Source organism: Hyperolius riggenbachi, chromosome 6, assembly GCF_040937935.1.
Source record: "Hyperolius riggenbachi isolate aHypRig1 chromosome 6, aHypRig1.pri, whole genome shotgun sequence".
Lineage (NCBI taxonomy): Eukaryota > Metazoa > Chordata > Amphibia > Anura > Hyperoliidae > Hyperolius > Hyperolius riggenbachi.
This window is the reverse complement of record NC_090651.1, coordinates 56,780,082-56,792,695: the sequence shown is the minus strand read 5'-3', so window position 1 is coordinate 56,792,695 and position 12,614 is coordinate 56,780,082. Positions and strand designations below refer to the sequence as shown.

Here is a 12,614-nt window from a genome sequence, read left to right as displayed (position 1 = left end):
CATTGGTCCTGGGGGGCGCCATGTTGCTGGTTTAAGCCCCACCTCCTCAAATTAAGCCCCACCCCATGACTAAGCCCCGCCCTGTGGGTGTTCTATTACTTGCTTCTAGTACATCTACTTAGCGTAAGTTGGAGGCAGCTGCCACCTCTGTGCCTTGTGCATCCTTCTTTCCCCCTTTGTGCCTCCTTCTGTGCCCCTTTGTGCCTCCTTCTGTTCCCCTGTGCCTTCTTATGTCCCTTTGCCTTTATTTGTTCCCTTGTGCTACCTCTGCCCCCTGTTCCTCCTTCAGCCCACTCTACCTTCTGTCCTCCTGTGCCTCTCCCTTTGTGGCCCTTCTGTCTCCATGTGCCTCTTCAGTCCCCAACGGCCACCTCTGTCCCCTGCGCCTTCCTCTGTCCCCCTGTGCCTTCTTCTGTCTCCCTGTGGCTCTTTCTGTCCCCCTCTGCCTCCTTCGGTCTCCCTGTGCCTCCTTACATCCCCCTTTGCCATCTTCTGTCCCCCTTTGTGCCCCCTACTGTCTCCCTGTGCTTTCTTCTGCCCCCCTTTGTGCTTTTTTTTTTTGTCCCCCATCGTGCCTCCTTCTGTCCCGTGTGCCTCCTTCAGTCCCCCTGTGCCTTCTTTCTTTACCCCTGTACCTCCCCCTGTCCCCCTCAATCTGTTCCCATTGTGCTGCTCCTGCTCAACTCCTGCCTCTGCCTTCTGCCACTCTCCTCTTGTGCCTCCTTCTGCCCCACTTTCTGCCTCCTTCTGTCCCCCTGTGTGCCTCCTTCAGTCCCTCCTTTTGTCCTCTTTTGTGCCTCCTTCTGGCCCTCATGCCTTCTCTTTTGTGCCTCCTTCTGGCCCTCATGCCTTCTCCTGTCCCCCTGTACCTCCTTCTGCCCTCCTGTGCCTTCTTCTGTCCTCCTTTGGGTCTCATTATGCCCCCCATTGTGCCTCTTTTTGCCCCTATTGTGCCTCATTATGTCCCCCTGTGTACCTCTTTCTGTCCCCTTGTGCCTCCTTCTGTCCTCCTTTGACTTCTTCTGAACCTCGTGCCTCCTTCTGTCCCCTGTGCTTCCCTTTGTCGCCCTGTGTGCCTTCTTTCTTACATGTATTTTCTGGTGAAACGCTGCTCTAATAAGTGTAATTTCTGGTGAAACGCTGTCGTATTACAATAATTTTCTGGTGAAACTTTGCTGCAGTACAGTTATTTCCTGGTGAAATTCTGCCGCATTACGATTATTATCATGGGGAGGGGGGGGGGGTAGGGGGGAGCAAGGTTTTCTCGCCTGGAGTGACAAAATGGCTAGAGGCGCCCCTGCCAATCAGAGAGGGATCTATTACCTGGCTGGCCACTCCCCAAGTTTAAAAGTTGTGTTTGGGGCGTAACAATAGCCCCTGCAAGATATGGGCCCTTAGGGGGAGAAGCCTGAGGGAGGCCCCTCATTCTGGGGCCTTCCAGGGCTAATTTTAGGGGCAGGTGAGGGGGCAGCACAGGAAGGGGGAGCGGAAGGCACAAATACCAGTGGGAAGGGGGTCCAACTCCCCCCGTCCCTCACTTCAGGCTACCATCAGCAATAACTTCTGGGGGGACCCCATCCAAAGTTTTGCAGGGGGCACAGTGATTTCTAGTAACGTCCCTCGTTTATCTCACTCCCGTCGCCTGTTATCAGTGATATAAAGCCTCACCTCTCCGTGGCTCGACTCCTGACCTCCTCCGGTGTGCGGCATCACTTAGAGCCGGTACCACGGGACTCGCCGTTTGTAGTGATGTCACACGTGCCAGTGTCACGTGGAACAAGCACTCACAGTGATAAGGGCCACTGGTGGCCAAGAGACGTGCCGGTGGAGAGGCGAGACATTACACTGCACATGGACAGGGGGGCGGGACATTAACACACTTGCGGGAACACTGTCCAGGGGTCCATCAGTCATCATGATATGAAATGCCGTTACCACCACACACCTAGTCGAGTCCTTGCGATCCAGCATTCCCTTCGATCCATTTGACCTATTACGGACAGATATTGATTGGGTGGCCATGTTGTGGCTGTGATTCTCTTCCAATTCGATACACCTATTGAATCTGAGGGTTGATCGTGCCGCAGTATGGAGTAATGTATGGGCACCCTCATAAAAGACAAGAGACTGATTGCACAGATGCCAAGCTTAGCATTTTTGTTCGCGGCTGAGTGCTTTACAGACACAATGCTAGCCTAGAGGCTACTGACTTGTCTGTTGCTGTAGAGTGTGGAGGAGGGTTGGGGGAACAAGGCGTAGTATAGAGCAGAGCAGCTTCCAGCGAGCGGGGTGAGGAGGAGAATGACACGACTGGGAGTTGGTCATCGTTGTTAATAAAGCATTTCGAATTTTAATGCATTGTGGGGGGCTTCTGTACACACACTAGATTCTCGCCCCAAATGGTCCTCAACAGCCGCCTCAGCCAAGTTTAATCCAGTTTGTGTACCCAGTTTTACAAATTCTTCAGATAACGTGGCTAAAGCCTGGTACTCAAATTCAATTTTGATTGGCTCATTTTACCACTTCCATGTAGCATAAGAGCTTACATACACAACCTGCTCATAGTATTTAAAGTCTGTTGATTGGCCCCTCTACTATGTGGAGGTGGTAAAATTGGTCAATGATTGGCCAATCAAAATTGGATGAATGTATGCACCTTACGTCTCTGTGCAGAGAGGTGCAGACAATGCTCAGGCTTTGATTAAGCTGCCATGCCTAGTACTGAAAGATGGCAGTCCACGAGTAGGCAAAAAACTAGGCTGCAGTGAACCGCTATGAGCAGCAAGTCATAATGAGATCTCTGTGGGAAATGTCTGTTGAAGCGAGACAGCGAGTGTCACATTTTTAAAGGTGTGCATAAACGACAGGTGCTCTTTAATGGAAGAGTGAAGGCAGTTTTGGGAATGTTGTAAATTGTAACATTTAAGGTCTTGCTTTTGTGCAGTTCTGCAACACGTTCTTCACAACCTGCGATCAGTGTTCCAAAATGGCAGCCGAGAAACTCAACGCCAACAACCGTGCCAAACGCCAGCAGTTTGGGAGCCAAATTGAAACTTCTCCGGAACGTTCTGCCTCTCCACGGATACCACGTGACGGAGACACAACGCCACGGAAAGGTGAGATGGCAGGCCATAGGTGGTGCTACATTTGTAAAGAGTGAAAAGCATTCAGTGGAAGAGCCGTGTAAAAAAGCCCCTTAGGGCCTGAGCCCGCTAATGCAGTTGTGTCCACTTTTCAGCAACACATTACAGATGATGAAAAGCGGACAGAAGCGGATACAAATGCGTTAGTGGGCTCAGGCCCTACTGATTATATCTGTGACTGGTATCTACCTCGTGGGATAGTTAGGACTCGTTTCCATATGCAGTGCAAGAGCTGTTTGTCAGTGCGGCTCTGCATTCCCATGGGAACTATGTTCCCATTCACTGATCTGACTGCTTGTGGGCCACGACGAGAACGCGAGCGGAATCGTGCAAATCGACGTGGCAAGGTAACTATACCTACTCCTCAGGAGCCATTAATAGCTACCAGCTAGATATACTGCCTCCGCTGCAGAAAGTGATTAACCTCTTGCCAACTGCGTCACGCCGATGGGCATGGACGCGGTGGCAGCCCCAGGACCGTCTAACGCCGATCGGCGTAAGGTCCTTGGGATGGGGATTGCAGGAGATCGGACGCTCTGATGCGCGGATCTCCGCATGAATGACCGCCATCAGCCTCCCAGCGGCTATCGCCGTCTAATAGACCTGTACAGCGCTGCGATCTAAGGCAGCGCTGTACTGGGGACTGAAGCCCATGACAGCCGATCACAGTGATTGGCTGGCGAGGGGAGGGAGGGGAAAAAATATATAGAAACACAAAATTTATTACAAAATAAATCAAAAATATATTTACAACAAAAATAAATAAATAAATAAATAAACAACCTGGGAGCGATCTGTTGGTGGGGAGAAAAAAGGGGGGGGGGGGGGGGAGGAATCACTCGTGCGTGGTGTTGTGCGGCCCTGCAGCGAAGCCTTAGGCCTCGTTCACATCATACGCGCTTCCGTGCGCATATGGAAGCGCGTATGATGTGCTGAAATGCAGGAATGGCAGAAGGGCATAGACAGCCCTTCTACCGTTCACATCTACTGCGCTGCGCAGCAGTACGATGCACTGGGAAGCGCTTGCGTACTGCTGCATGCATTTGACCCGGAAGCGCAGAGCTGATCCCATCACTGTCAATTGTCAATGGATGGGATCAGCAGCGCAGCGAGTGTAGCGGCGCAGATGGCGTGCGATCGGATGCGCTGCGTTCAGATCGCACGGCCATCTGCGTCAGGTAGATATGAACAAGGCCTAAAAGCTGCAGTGGCCCTTTTTGTGAAAAATGGCCTGGTCTTTAAGGGGTTTAACACTGCGGTCCTCAAGTGGTTAAATAAAAAGGAGCGGTAAGGTGGAAATGATACAGTATCTGGTGTGGACACAGACACTTAGAAACTGCATTATTAGACTTGTTTATAAAAGTGTGAAAAATATTCAGAATGATTTTCCACAGAGAAGACATGCACTGTGTATTTTTCTTTGCTTTGGATTTATAAAGGATCCTATACTAATGGAATTAGCGTTCCCACTTGTCATTCATGGTCACCCAGAACCCCTAGGGAAGTATAAGGGGCTAAAAGAGACCGAAAAGCCCTCTTACTAAAATACAATGCTAAATATAATGCTGTCTATAATGTGAAATCTATAACAAAAAAAGAGCCCCTGAGGGGTACTTACCTTGGGAGGGAAAAGCCTCTTGATCCCAATGAGGCATTCCTGTCCTCTTCACCCTCCGGGATCCATCCAGCGCAGGCAGGCCCCGAAAAATCAGCCGACAAGCTTGATGGTGCAGGTGTAAAATCGGCTTTCCGGTGGGCTATGGTGGAAATGGCCAAGCCTGATCGGCTCCGCTCTACTGCTCAGGCATGAGTTGAGTTGACTGCACAGTAGAGCTGACCCAATCGGGCTCAGCTATTTCCACCAGAGGTCATTGGAAAGCCGATACTGCGTCTGCGCAGGAGTGCGGATGGTAGATATTTACATGGCCGCTGTTCGGAGGCTGCCAGCGCTGGATCCCAGAGGGCGAAGAGGACGGTGGGAGCCTCATTAGGATCCAGAGGCTTTTCCCTCCTGAGGTAAGTACCCCCCAGGGGCAGTTTTTTATTACGGATTCTCTAAACTCCTGGCTTCAGTTGTATACACATGAACTGCTAATTTTCCAATCTCTCGGCAACTGACTGTATTTTGATATGACCCAGGTGTGGATCGTACTCTTTTGCTATCTGAAAGAATACAGGTTTAAAAATGCAGTCCAGGTTTGCTGGATGACATGTCTTCTCCACTGTTCTTCTGCATCAGTCAATCAGGTGCAATGTTATGTAAAGCGTCCCGGTTCTGCATGCTCACTAACACAAACCACAATGTTATTTTAGCAGACAGCAAGTCTTCACGGCCGTCATCGGCTCGGAACTACAAAGCTACTATGAGCACCGTCATCAACATGGGGCCATCCAGTGCCAGAAACCCTAAAGTATTGCAGCCAAGTAACCTGCAGGTACATTTCCTGTTGTGAGTTCAGGAGGAAGCGGCTGGGAGGAGTTTACTGCATTTGGTCTTTGTGCAGCAGAACGATCACTGATGCGGATTTACTAAAACCAGTGCCAGAAAAATGGTAGCAAAACAGGTGAGAATGTGGAACATCTGCCCAGAGGAAGGATTCTGATTGGTCACTCTGAGGCTGAGCCACTCCTCCACATTTGCTCCTGTTCTGCACCATTTTTCCTTGCACCGCTTTTGTTAAATTTGCCCCAGTGTGACTTTGCAGGTTAGCTTCATGATAATAACTACAGAATTTACGCTAAGCTGGTGACAGTATTTGGAGCACCCAAGGGAAGGATAGGACAATTAAACAATACCTGACTGGTGCTGCAGTGTGTAGCAGAAGTGTGGGAGAGGCATGGGACCAGCCTGTATATTTCTCTATACGTAGCTAAGGAGCTGTGGTCCCCGATGCAAGTTTTACATGGGGCCCCCCCAAGCACTCTATACGTAACAATGGATACGGCGCACCAAAACCTGCCAATGGCAACCACAGTGTCAGAGGTGCAAGAAAAGGATGGGGAACAGTGTGTTATTGATTACCACTATTCAATGTATCTATAGAAATGATTATTATGAGCACAGGACCAATAGAAAGCTAATACTGCAGTTGAGGGAGGGCCCTTCGGGGCCCCTCTGGCCCAAGGGCCCCGATGCGGTCGCTACCGCTGCAACCTCTATTGCTACGCCCCTGTCTATACAGTGTGCATATTTTATTTTTATGTAATTTTGTGTAGATGCAGATAGAAGTTTTTTACTGTTAGCATAAATAAGGCCTGCTGTGCAGAGTAAGGTGGCCACTAACGATACAATTTACTGAATGATCATTTATGAACGATTCTTCATATGAACGATCGGAAATGATCATTTGGGGCCACTAACGGATGAAAATCTTCTAACCAATCAGAGCAGATTGAAGAGATTGATCTGAAAATCAGATTGATTACATTAATCTGATCGGTTCAATACATTTTTGTTCATTAGTGGTCACAAACGATCATTTCCGATCATTCCTATGAAGAATCATTCGTAAACTATCGTTCAGCGAATTGTATCGTTAGTGGACACCTTTAGGCTGTGTTTCCACTACGGTGGAAAACAGATATTTATTTGTTCATTTTAGCGCATCATAAAACTGTGAACTGGTCCTATTTTATATATAGGCTTGTCAGTCTGCAGCGGATCCATTGCAGTAAGTGGATCGCACGCACTTCTGTGCAGTCCACGATTGCCCAGGAGAGCGGATGCATTTACCATATAGCCTATGGTTGATATGCATCTGCCCTGGACACTAACCAGACCATTGGAGCAGACACTACCCTGTCCGATCCTGCTGGCCGTTCAAGGTATGGCTCAAGTGGGAACCTAGCCTTATACACACATCCATAGACTGTCGCCCGCAGAGATCAGGGCTCTGGCGACAGTTCGAGGCTGAGTTCTGTACAGATTTGTTGCTAGCCTACAGGCTTGCAACACATTCTGCTGCTATGAAGGGAGGAGGATGGCACAATAGGGCAGGTGAGTAGAAGAAGAATAGTGTTGGCATCTGCTCTGATTAAATGATCTGCCAGTCGTATCTGTCTCCAACATATTGGGGAGATAGGGGGCCACCAAACACGCTTGATTCTCAGCGGAGGTGGCTCCAACTGGCTGTCTCAGGTGAGAGACATCTAGCATGTGTGCAAAGCTTAATAATTAAGGCAAAAGTTGTGTACACATGCAAGAAGAATGTCACCTCTAGGGACTGGGACTCGAACCCCCTGGTGACATTTTGAGCGGAGTGCTCTACAGACTTGCCCTGGAGAGAGGAGGAGGGATGATGATGTGGAGCACAAAGGAGCCGCTTCCAGTGGGAGGGGTAAAACACAAAACGGTGCTCTTGGCTAAGTTGATCCGGCACCCCAGATCTCTTGGGGAGGCTGTTCACACACTAGATTCTCAGCATAGATGGCCGTGACCAGCCACCTTGGCCAAAAACCCTCTAGTGTGTATATGAGACTATGGATACCAGCACGGTCTCCACACGAATACAGTTGACAAGGGCTTGTTGAGGGCTCGCACATGCGCAGCAACACGGACCCACTCGGGCTGCGGTGGAATAAGTAGAGCCCGATTGGCTACTGTGCATGTGCAAGGGACCTGATCGGGCTCTTCTTTTTCTGGCCGAAGCATTAGCGGGACCATGCTAATGTGACCGGACACAGTGGGCAGTGGGACCGCACACCCATTATCTTCTTGGGTCTCAGCGCTGGAGTGGCCTGATGGAGGAGATGGAGGAGAATGGGGGAGGTCTCTGGAAGACCAAGAGTCTTTTCATATCTAAGGGCTGGTGCACACCTAGAGTGCTTCTGAGCGCTTTTTAAAAACACTAGCGCTTTGAAAAGCTTGGCTAATGTATTTGAATAGGATGGATCACACTAGAGTGATGTGTTTTTTACCCAAGTGCAAACGCGAGTCCTGTAGCATTTCTGAGGCAATTTAGCCTCAATGTTACGTATAGGAAAGTGGAAAATTGCTCTAAATAACTTTAGAACAGAGCGATTTTCCAAGCGTTTTTTTTTTTTTCACAAAGGCTGTACACTTCCAGCTCTACTGTACAAAAAAATATCTCTACACCACAACGGTCCAGAAATCGCTAGGCATACCTAGAAAATCGCTAGACACATGCCTGAAATTGTTTTGAAAAATAGCTGAAAGTGAATGGGAACCGCATTTTTAAAAAAATGAGACAGATACTTACCCAAGGAGAGGGAAGGGTCCTATAGAGCCTTCCCGCCCCTCTCCTGGTCCCCTCGCTCCAGTGCTGGCTCGCCCGGTAGCAGTATTTGACTAATTTAGTCAAATACTGCTTTACCCGGCCGAAGGAGGCTTCAGAAGTCTTCAGGGAGCCGGAGTGCTCCTGAAGAAGGGCGGCCCTGTACTGCGCCTGCGAAAGCACGCTCTCTTGCACGCTCACGCCTGTGCAGTATGGAGCCGCACGTCTTCGGGAGGACACGGCTCCCGAAGACTTCCAAATACCCTTTCGGCAGGGGATTGAAACGGGGGGGGGGGGGGGAGCCAGCACAGGATAGAGAGCACCGATAGAGGAGACAGAAGGCTCTATACAATCCAGAGCCTTCCCTCTTCTTAGGTAAGTATTTGCTTCATTTTTTTTAAAATGTGGTTCTCATTCACTTAAAAAAAAAAGCTTAGTATTTGCGATTACGCTAGCGCTTTTAGGTGTGCACTAGCCCCAAATTTGGGCGTTACAATGCTCACCTGTTTGCTTTAAAGCTAAATTTTTTAACTTGATTGCAGTCTTTTTGTGACAGCTCTCTTTGAGGTCAATACAATGGGCTTGATTCACAAAGCGGTGCAAAGTGTTTGCACGCCTGTGAAAAGCCCTTTATCACGCCTAAACTCAGTTTAGGCGTGATAAGAAGAAACTCGCGCGATCTCCCGCGCGCAAAGTTTTGCACGCGTAGCGCACCGCGCTGCACGCGCAGTGTACCGTGCTTCGCGCGCAGCGTCCATTGAGCCCTATGGGACTTCGCGCGCAAAACTTTGCGCGCGGAAGCTTCGCGCGAAGAGCAGCACAAATCGGTGATAACTCAGCTTTGCACGGCTTATCACGCCTAAAGTCTTTTAGGCGTGATAACTGAGTTATCACCGCTTTGTGAATCAGGGCCAATAACTGCTTGTAGTACAGAGTGCATTGGAGGGAGGGGCAATGTCTGCTTCTTCACACAAACATCTCCTAGAACAGACTTACATTCATTCTCCTGTCCTGAATAAGCTATACACTGCAGCACATCTTCTAATTATTATATGTCAATGTCAGCAACCAATAGTGAAAACACATGTAGATTTATTACCTTTCATAAATATATTCTATCCCCAATTTTTGTCTTTTCCGTTTCATGCTTATAGGTTAGTTTTAAAGGACAGGTCCTCTTTAAGGCCTTGACACTGTGTGGTGGCCAGCTGTTCCCGTTATTGATTTTCATTTAGTGCTCCAGTTTTAGTCCTGTTGATAAATCACCTGCACAGCGTCTCCTACAGGGGGAGACCTCGCCGCGTGAATTCCAGGGTCAATATTTGTAGAGTGTTACTATTGATCACTACTCATTGCACTCCGTTACATCACCCAGACTTTAATAGGGTTTCTCTTTTATGCCATTTTTGCGCACCGTGGAAAATAATAGCCGGAGATATGAAAGCTATAAAGTGCAAACTGCTTGGGACCCCGCGAATGTGGCCCGGGGGGCCTGTCTGCAGCACATCATATAGCTGTAGAAACAGCGGCAGTCACGGCTCTCCTGGGGTGCCTCTTCATTTCCACCAGCAGCTACGGCTTTGTTTTCTGCTGCGGCCGCCTGTAAATCATTAATAACTACTCCGCTCCATTCTTACAGTATCGTATTTATGGAAACTGTTTTTGTTTTGTTTTTTGTTGTTTTTTTTTTTAAAGCTTAGGTAGGTAGCAAAGGTCTAATAGATGCCAGGTTTACGAATGTAAGGCAAAAATAAGCACATAGTTCGGTAACATTTCTCTTTCTTTTTTTTTTTTTTTGTAACACTAGTTTTTTATTAAAGGTATTAAAGATACAAAAATGGTAATACAAATAGGCAGATTGTACATAGGAGTGTGATACAATATTCTCAAGGAGGTGAGATACATGTAAGGATATAAGGAGTGCGTAGTTTACAATATCTTCAGTCCAGGTCGGTGGACTCTAATATTTAAATCCTAAGAGGATTATCACATTTGGAGAGGAATGGTAGAGAGGGGAGGGACAATTATCTCTTGGGGTTGAGGGTAGGTGAGAACAATGTTCAGGGGGGTGTAGTAGTCTCTGCGGATGTGATCAAAAGAAAGTGTCCAGATGAGAACTGCCTATTATAATTACTGTAGAACAACATACTAATATATCATATTTAAAGAGAACAAAGAGAAAACAGATAACATTGATCGATGACAGATTAATGTTTAACTAGAGGCACAGGTTGAAAGGGTGGGGGGGAGTGGGAGAGGGTCAGGCGCAGCGCTCGTGGGCTTAAGAGTCGGATGTACGAGGGGATGTGATAGGGCTTGAATCGGATGATTATTGCTTTGAGGAGGTGGAGGGGTATGTAGGAACTATGGGTTGGTGTATGAGGAGGGTCCATTATGGGGGCATGAGATCTGGGTTAGAGAGAGACCATGGGTCCCAGATCTTGTGGAACTTAGATTCTGTGTCTCTTAAGGAAGCAGTCATCTGTTCCATGCTCTTGGTCCAATTTATTTTAGTTTTGATGTCGGTTATGGTGGGGGGAGCCATAGTTTTCCAAGCTGATGCTATGGACAGTCTACAGGCCGTCAGAATGTGAGTTATTAAGCGTGAGGTGTATTTGTCCGTTTCAGGGACTGGTTTGCCTAGCAGCATGGTTACTGGGTCAAATGGTATTGTGACTCCGGTAGTGGTTTGGATAAGGCGGTGTAGATCCTTCCATAGGGGGACTATGATTGGACAGAACCAGAATATGTGTTCCAGTGAACCTGTGTGAGAGCAGCCTCTCCAGCATAGGTCAGAGGTGCCTGGATAAATTTTGGATAAAGTTTCTGGGGTTAGGTACCATCGAAATATGATTTTATAAATGTTTTCTTTAATCTGTGTGCACATGGAGGTGTGTTTAGCGTTTTCCCAGATATCTACCCAATCCTCGAGGTCAATAGAGGTGAGGAGAGACTCTTCCCATTTTTTCATGTAAGAATGAGAGGGTATTAAGGCTCCTGAGTTAGTTTGAAGGAGGGAGTATATCTGGGAAATAAGTCCCTTTTGGTGGCCTCCATGGGAACACAGTCTTTCAAAAGGAGAGCAAAGGGGTAAGGGGGAGTTTTTGTGAGTGTATGAATGAAGGAAGTGGGTAATTTGGTTGTATTCCATTACAGTTTTGGATGTAAGAGTTATTTTTTCCTCTAGCTTAGGTCTGGTTAAGATTTTGCCCGTGGCAAAGTCAGTCCAGTCATGCAAGTTGCAGTAGCCCATATGATACCATCTAGCCATAAAAGTGGGTGAGATTCCAGGTTGGAAAGCAGGGTTCCCTAGTATGGGTAGTAAGGGGGAAGGGTTTGATTTGAGTTTTGTTGTGGGTTTGATAGATCTCCAGAGGCGGAGGGTGAAGGTGATGGTGGGCAGGAGGGTCAGATGGGATATTTTTGGGAGAGGGTCTACCCAAATTAGTGAGGCCAGAGATAGGGGTTGTATGTCAGTTGCTTCGATTAGAGCCCATTTGGTGAAAACTTTTAGGCTCGACCATTCAGTCAGTTGTCGTAGATGAACTGCCTGGTAGTAGTGTTTAAGACAAGGGAGGCCGAGGCCTCCCTGTTCTCTTGACGCCATAAGGACCGGCCTGGCGACTCTGGGGCGTTTGTGGTTCCAGACAAAATCTGAGAAGGCTTTTTGCAGCTTGGACAGTTGACTGGAGGGTACGTGCACTGGGAGGGTCTCAAAGAGGTATAGTATCCGAGGGAGGATATTCATTTTAAGTGTGTATATCCTGCCAATCCAGGAAATTTTGTAGGATGTCCATTTGTGTAGATCCTGCAGGATTTTCTGGATAAGTGAGGGGAAGTTGCTCTTATATATGTCAGCGTATGTAGTCGCTAGGTGTATCCCTAGGTATTTAAGGGAACGGGTTTTCCAATTGTATGGGAAGTGTGATTTAAGAGAAAGTAGTATCTGTGGTGGAATTTTAATTGGGAGAGCTTCTGTTTTGTCCTTATTTATTTTAAAGCCGGATAATGACTCGTAGGATGTAATGGTGGAGTGTAGGGCGGGTAGGGATGTTATAGGGGAGGAGAGAGTGAGCAGAATGTCGTCTGCGAAGAGGGATATCTTATGTTCAACCCCTTTCTGACGAATACCTTGTATATCTTGGTTAAGTCGAATTGCGCAGGCTAGAGGTTCTATACTAATTGCAAAAAGCAAGGGAGAGAGGGGGCAGCCCTGTCTAGTACCGTTTTTAATGTG

At 47.9% G+C, this 12,614-nt stretch overlaps 1 protein-coding gene across 5 annotated transcripts in view; it reads left to right on the top strand.

The window, feature by feature from the left end:
* The window catches only part of EFCAB7 (EF-hand calcium binding domain 7), a 79,239-nt gene that overhangs the window by 31,497 nt on the left and 35,128 nt on the right, over positions 1 to 12,614 (top strand). For 4 of the 5 annotated variants that reach the window (XM_068239321.1, XM_068239325.1, XM_068239324.1 and 1 more), the window contains 2 exons: positions 2,945 to 3,116; positions 5,457 to 5,578. In XM_068239321.1, the coding sequence (XP_068095422.1) occupies positions 2,945 to 3,116; positions 5,457 to 5,578 (294 nt within the window). The remainder of the gene's footprint in view (positions 1 to 2,944; positions 3,117 to 5,456; positions 5,579 to 12,614) is intronic. The other variant, XM_068239322.1, reaches the window with a different exon arrangement.